This window comes from Monoraphidium neglectum, assembly GCF_000611645.1.
Source record: "Monoraphidium neglectum strain SAG 48.87 unplaced genomic scaffold scaffold02863, whole genome shotgun sequence".
Lineage (NCBI taxonomy): Eukaryota > Viridiplantae > Chlorophyta > Chlorophyceae > Sphaeropleales > Selenastraceae > Monoraphidium > Monoraphidium neglectum.
In genome coordinates this window covers 1,524-8,282 of record NW_014010765.1, presented here as the reverse complement: position 1 = coordinate 8,282, position 6,759 = coordinate 1,524, and the positions used below count along the sequence as shown (strand labels likewise).

Sequence of the window (6,759 nt, the reverse complement as noted above, 5' to 3'; positions counted from 1 at the left end):
CCCCCTGACCACTCCCCGAACCCGCCATGACTGACCAGTCAACTTCTCCCGACCTGGCGCCCCCCCAAAAGGTGTCCGAGTGGCTGGACTTTGTCCTGGGGAAGGCGGACGCGCCGCCGGCCTTCATGACGAGAGACGCCCCGCCGGAGCGCAAGCGCGCCAGGCGCCGCCCCGACGAGGAAGACGAGGAGGCGCCAGGCCCCCTGGTGCGGGAGGCGAGGAGGCTGACGGGGCGGGGTGGCGGCCGATGGGCTGCCTTGCTGGCTGGCTGGCGGGCGGTGCCCTTTTGGGGGCACAGTGGTGGTCGCAGAGGTCTGCAACCCTGAGCCAGGGTCCTGCTGGTGGGGTTCAGGTTTGAGTGGTCCGCAACTGCACCGGCTGACTGGGCAGACAGCAGCGGCGAACAAATGGTTGGGCCTAGTGTGTGCAGGCAGGCAATCCGCGCCGTCGCGTCTGCCTGCTGCTCCTGGCCTCTGCACCCAACGCGATCCCCCACCACGACCACCACCACCTGCTGTCAATGTTGGCAGGACCCCTTTCTGCAGCAGCAGCAGCTGCAGCAGCAGCCCCTTATGTTCTCCTCCCAGGCCGACGTGGCGGCCGCAGCGGGCGGCGCGCCCGGTGCGTTCGCAGGCGCGGGCGGCCCAGGCGGCGTGCCGCGTCTCAGCCAGCAGCAGGCGGGCCTCGCCCCCACCGGCAGTGTGTTTGTGGCCGGACCGGGCGCCGCGCCGCGCCCTGCGCAGCAGGCGCTTGCCTCGCAGCAGCAGCAGCAGCAGCAGCAGCAGCAGCAGCAGCAGCAGCAGCAGCAGCAGCAGCAGCAGCAGCAGCAGCAGCAGCAGCAGCAGCAGCAGCAGCAGCAGCAGCAGCAGCAGCAGCATCCGCAGCAGCACCCCAACACCGCCGCCGCGTTCGCCGGGACGAGCCTGCTGTTCGGCGGCCCCAGCGCCGCTGCTGCGGCGGGCCTGGCGTCTGAGCTGGAGGCCATCTTTGCTTCGGACCCCGAGACCTGCCGCTGGGTCACCGCGGTGCCGAGTGACGCTGAGGTGCGCGCCTTCAGGGAGTGGGCCGCCCGCCTCCGCCCCTCCGCCGTCGCCGACGCGCCGCCGCCGGGCGCGCCGCCGGGCGGCTGGACGCCGACGGGCGACGCGCTGCGCGTGCTCGCCGAGCTGGCGGGCTACCCGGTAAGCATGCGGCTGCTGATGGTCAGCGGCATCGGCCGCGCGGTGGCCGCGCTGTGCGCGCACGCGCGCGCGCCGGCCGTGCGCGCGGCGGCCGCGCAACTAGCTGCGGCGTGGCGCGGCGCGGCGACGGCGGCGCTGGGGCGCGCGAGCCGCGCACTGAAAGAATGCTACGGGGACGGGGGCGTTGCAGCTGGGGGTCTGGAGTGTGGGGGCGAGTTTGATGGGGTGGATAGCTTATTGGCGGCCGGTGGCAGGCGGGTCCTTTGACCTGGATGACTCAAGTCTGATGACAACGCGGGCTAATGCGGCACATGGCGCGTCATCAGCCAGGGGCCCCAGCTCCCAAGTACACTTAGGACATGGCAAGGGCTTGGCAGTGGGTCGACAGGGTCTATCACTCGCGGAGCGCGCGGCGTGCGCGCACGCGCGCGCCCCGCCGCTGCGGCCGCCGCAGCGGCTGCGTGTGGCCGACGCGGAGCCGGCGTGAAGCTATGCATGCGTGTGCGTGGGCCGAGGAGGTGTTCAAGACTGGGCGCGCATTTTGTTGTTATTGCGCACTGGGCAAAGCGACTGTAGGGTCCACCCCACACGCGCATGCGTCAACTTGGTCCATGCGCGCGCTCACAAGCTGCCACGCTTGTCTGTGTGGGCATGCCGCATGTAATTTGTGTTTTGGGGCATCGATCACAAAAATCATACGCGCAAACAAGAGTGCATGAGCACATCCTGCGTGCGCGTCTGCGTGTGTCGCCTTATCATCTGGTGAAGCTCTGCTGCATCCCTGGCGATTCAGGCTTGGCGGGCCCGCCAGGCCGACGGCGGCACTGCACTGCAGCACTGCGCATTGGCCCTTGGCGAGTAACGCTGCTGCAGCGCGCGCAGCATGAATGGGCGGCAGCACGCAGGGGCACTGACACCCCTGCAATCCGCAGGGCAGCTGGCGGCGATTGTGTGCTCGCCGAGGGAGTGGGGGTGCCGCATCGATGTGCACGGGCCTTCAGCAGTTTTTTTTCTTTTCGGCGCAGCACCCAACCCATTGACTTTTTCAATGAAAAGGGTTCTTTGCAAAATGAGCGAGCGCCTTCAGGTGCTTGGCGGCGAGCCCACGCTTGCGACGGCCCACCTGCACTGCGCATTCCTGCTGTTGGCGCGCAGCTCTTTAGCAAGCGAGCATGCCGACTGGCAGGGGGGCAAGGCGGTTGATAGGGTTGGCTGGCTGCGAGCTGAGGACAGCTGCACAGGGTGTTGCAGATTAGGGAAAAAACATGGCACGGGGTGTCTGCTGCGCACTCCGGCTGCACGTCGAGCAGACAGTGGAGGGGCGGTGTGAGGGGCGCCAGGCGGCCCACCAGCCCCGAGCCCCCACCCACTGCGGTGGGGTGGCCCGCCGCGCGTCCATCTTGAAACGTGTGCTGCTGCTTTGCCTGTTGCATGACGATGCATGGTACGCAACTTCTTTATCTATGCTCTCGCTTGTCAGGGCCGGCAGCGTGGTCCTCGCCCTTCCTTCACGCGGCTTCCTGGGTGTGTGCTGGCGCCCTTGCTGCAAAGTGTCCCAGTGCCTGCCGCAGCCTGCGTCCCCAGACAGCTCGCACGCCGCTTGTGATGTTCGTTGCCGTCTTTCAGCGAGCCAAACACCGCTCCTCTGCCACGCTGTACAATCGTCATTCGCTCGCTAGGCTTGTCATAATCCTGGGTGACATTACCTGTTTCGAGCAACAACGTGCTTGTGAAGGCGACAATAATCACATTTCGTGTTTACAAGGCGAGCGGCCCTGCTCAACCGAGATCGAACGCTGGGATTGGTAGCTGGCCGTCGAGCGGCGCGTTGTACACCAGGTGCGTGCACGCTATACGCCCAATGGCTGATGAGCAGCGCTCAGATATCGGGGGCACTGCTTAGAGCGCTGCACATGCCATATGTTGGCCAGTGCGCCGCGCAACCTGCCCCGTGCTGCGCCTGCTGCTGCTGTTGCCGCACGAAACGGCTGCCTGCCCCCACTCACACGCGTTGCAGACTGCCCTTGAAATCGTGTTGCTCCCAGCCTGACCCGCTTGGCGGGCAGCAAATGCCCCAGCGCGCCCGCGGCGCCCCGGTCACTCCACTCGCCGCGGCGCGCCCGGGCCGCGCGCCAGCGCAGCAGCGTCGCGCCGGCCGCCGCCAGACGGCCGCTGCGGCGGCGCCCTAACGCGGCGGCCTCCAGCCATGGACCGCGCCTCGGGGTCCCACGCCAAGCCGGTCATGCCGCCGGGCGGCGGCCCGCTGGCCCCTCACAGCCACGGCTACAGCGACGGCCTCCAGAGCGCCACCCAGGCGCGCCTGACGCATGCCAACGAGCTCGTCGCAAGTTGTTGGTCCGCCATCGAGGCCATGCGGGAGGGCAAGCTCAAGGCGAAGTCCTTCAAAGAGGAGGGCGGCAAGCTCATGGGCGCCTCGTTCGCCGCGGTGCTGGCCCTGCAGGAGGTGCTCGCAGCTGCCGCCGCGGCAGCTTCCGCGGGCGGCGGCGAGGGCGGCGAGCAGCTCGCGGGGTTCTCGGTCGGCGGCGGCAGCGGCAGCGTGCAGCCGCCGCGCTTTGACAGCATGAACAGCTTCGGAACGAGCGGCAGCAGCGCGACCAGCGGCGGCGGCGGCGGCGGCAAGCGCGCGCCGAGCCTGCTGTTTGTGCTGCGCGTCGGCGCCGAGGTCAGGATCGGGCTCGGCCACGCGGCGTTCATGCTGCAGCACCACGGGCAGGCGTCGTGGACCGAGCTGCTGCTCAGGCCTGGAACCGATGCCCAGATCAAGGCCAAGTTCAAAGAGGTGGGCGGGGCACGCGCGGCAGGGCGCGTCCTGAAGAGCTCGGGACAAGACATGGGGAAGGGGCCACAAAATCATGGGGCAGCGGCAGGGCTTGCGAGCGCAGAAGCGCGACTCGAGGGACGCGCTTGGCCTGCGCGGGCCCCCCATCCGCCCCACGCCTGTGCGCGGCCACCCCAGCGCCCGGCGCCGCGCCCAACCCCCCGGCTTCCGACAGGTCACCGCGGAGCTCATCGCCCTGGAGGAGACGCTCTGGTCATCCATTGACCCCGACGCCGCCGCCCACCGCAACCTGCGGGGCTTCAGCTCTCGCCGCGACTCCCTCCTGCAGTCGTCGTCGGTCGCGACTGGCACGGGCAGCTCCGGCGGCGGCGGCGGCAGCCTCGCGATCACGGGCAGCGCGGCCACGGGCGCGAGCAGCCGCGGCGGCAGCGGCGCGGGGACGCCGACGCCGCTGCCGTCGGGGTCCAGCGACCTCCTGCGGCAGCGCCCGGGGACGCCGGGGCCCGCCGTCGCCGCCACGGCCTCGGCGCCGGCCGCGTCCAGCGCGCCGTCCGAGGGCGGCGGCGGCGGCGGCGTCGTCGCCAAGACGGCGCGCATCACGCTGCGGGAGGCGTCGCGTGCGCACGGCAAGGTGGCCGGCCTCATCTTCTTCCCGGACGCAGACGCGTCGGCGCGCCACCCCGGCGGCGGCGGCGACGGCGGCTGCGCGCGCGGCGGCGGCGGGTGCGGCGGGTGCATCGGGTACGTGGCTTGGGCGGAGCAGGGGAACCTGAAGCTTGTCAACCTCACGTCATGCATCGAGCTCGTGATTTCGGGCGCGGGCGAGGGGCTCGTGGCGATGTGCCACGATCCAAGGGGTGAGCCGCGGCAGGGGTTGTGGCTGGGGGGCGCCCAGAGGGGCCAGAGGGGGCCGGGTGGGGCTCCTGCCGGTGGGGGTCAGGAGGGTGCCCAGAAGCTGCCGCATGGCCGGCCGCCAGGGACTCGCCGCGCCCAGCCGGCCGAGCACAGCGTCACCCTGCTTGATCGCCTCTGCTTGCCTGCGCGCTTGCCCACGCGCCGCCGTGCGCAGGCCTGATTTGGGGCGGCCACGAGGACGGTCAGCTGCGCGTGTCGTCGCTCTCTACGTCGTCGGCCGCGGCGCCGCCGCTGCGCGTCGCGCCGGCGTGCACGCACGTGACGGCGCTCGCGGTTGATCCGGGGACAGGCCTGGTTTGGGTTGGGACAGAGGCCGGCACTATCACTGTGGTCAGGTGGGAGGATGTGCGGTGTATGATCGGGCATGGTTTGTGTGATCATGTGTGAGTGTGTTTGCGTGCGTGTGTGTGCGCACACACTTGTGTAGGATGCGCAGTCATTTGACAGTGCTGTCCATTAGCACTCGTTGGGTGGGGGCGAATGCCTGACAGCTGTGACAATCCCAGAGGGGGCTGCTTTGAAGTGATGAGGGCTGGGTTTGTGAACCCAGTTCGTGCCAGCAAGAATGAGGGGAGCTTGCCGGCGTGCGGGGTGATCATTGAAAATATCCACCCATTCTACGCCCGCACACACAGGTTCGTCGCCCCGAGCGCCACCAACAGCACCGGCAGCGGCGGCAGCAGCAGCAGCGCGGGCGCCGGCGGCGGCGGCGGCGGCGGCTGCCGCGCTCTCGGGCGGCTCGAGTTGGAGCGGGTGCTGTACCACCCTGACTACGCGCAGCCGGCGTCATCCTTCGATGGCGATGACGCCCTCCGCGCGACTGGCAGCTCGGAGGTCGCCTCCCGCCGCTGGCCGGCGCCGCCCGCGCCCTGCTTCGTGCGCCGCCACCTCAACCGCATCAGCCGGATTAGTAACGGCGACGACGAGGGCGGCGGGGCGAGCGGCGGCTCCGCCTCGGGCGCTAGGCTGCCCGGCCCCCCCCAGCCGCCGCACTCCGGGCCCGTCGCGGCCGTCGTCGCCGCGGCCGGCCGCGTGTTCACCGCCGGCGGCGGCGGGCGCGCCGGCGCCACCATCTTCGCCTGGGAAAGCGCGCCGCCGCACGCGTGCGCGGGGGCCGCGGGGCGCGAGTCGACGCAGTGGCTGCGGTCGCCGGTCGCGTCCATGGCAGCCATTCGTTGGTCGGAGCTCGCCGGCGCCGGCGGCGGCGCGGGCGGCGCGGAGGTGCACATCATAACGGGCCACGAGAACGGGCAGGTGCGCGGCAGCTGCCGGGGCCCGCGCCGCGTCGCCGCCGGGGCAGGCGTGGCGCAGCGCCCGCTCGGTCGGACGGTGTCCGCCGCGCGGCATCGCGTATGAGGCTTTGACGGCGTGCTATGACCGTTTTGACCGGCCCCGCGCGGCCGGCAGCTCTCGTCTTCTGCTCCCCCCCCTGCGCACCCCTTAGCCCCTCCCATCAAAGCCGGACGCATGTGCTCCCCCACGGCGCGGCCCTCTGACAGGTCCTGATGTGGGACGTGGCCAGCGGGTACCCCCAGCCGGTGCTGGTGCTGTCGCGGGGGCGCGGCCTGGTCAAGGCGCTGGGGGTGCTGCCGGACCTCGGGCTGCTCGCAACGGCGCACAACAACGCCAAGGTGAGCGCACGTGCTATCATGTGTGTGCTCGGGCACGCGTGTTAACGCGGGCGCATGTGCGCGATTGCATGAGGGGTTGGGGCCCGGCATGCGGTCAAAAGCGTGCAGCAGGCCTCCAAAGCCCCTCTCTTTACAGACCCACCCTCCCATCCGTGTCACCCCCCTCTACTGGACCCCTCGCCAACATAATCCCCCCCCCCTTCATGTTCGTCTCAGCCCTTGACCTAAATCC

At 70.3% G+C, this 6,759-nt stretch overlaps 2 protein-coding genes across 2 annotated transcripts in view; both read left to right on the top strand.

Annotated features, from left to right (window-relative positions):
- Positions 1-26: 26 nt before the first annotated feature.
- Positions 27-1,448, top strand: MNEG_11687 (hypothetical protein; the record flags this gene model as incomplete). Its single annotated transcript, XM_014039842.1, has 2 exons — positions 27-206; positions 531-1,448. The coding sequence occupies 2 exons, from the start codon at positions 27-29 to the stop codon at positions 1,446-1,448; spliced, it is 1,098 nt and encodes a 365-aa protein (XP_013895296.1).
- A 1,939-nt stretch (positions 1,449-3,387) lies between these two features.
- MNEG_11686 (hypothetical protein) overlaps positions 3,388-6,759 on the top strand; it is a gene marked incomplete at both ends in the record, with an annotated part of 4,040 nt that continues 668 nt past the window's right edge. The window contains 5 exons of the mRNA XM_014039841.1: positions 3,388-3,981; positions 4,196-4,838; positions 5,051-5,231; positions 5,532-6,150; positions 6,396-6,527. Of these exons, the coding sequence (XP_013895295.1) occupies positions 3,388-3,981; positions 4,196-4,838; positions 5,051-5,231; positions 5,532-6,150; positions 6,396-6,527 (2,169 nt within the window). The remainder of the gene's footprint in view (positions 3,982-4,195; positions 4,839-5,050; positions 5,232-5,531; positions 6,151-6,395; positions 6,528-6,759) is intronic.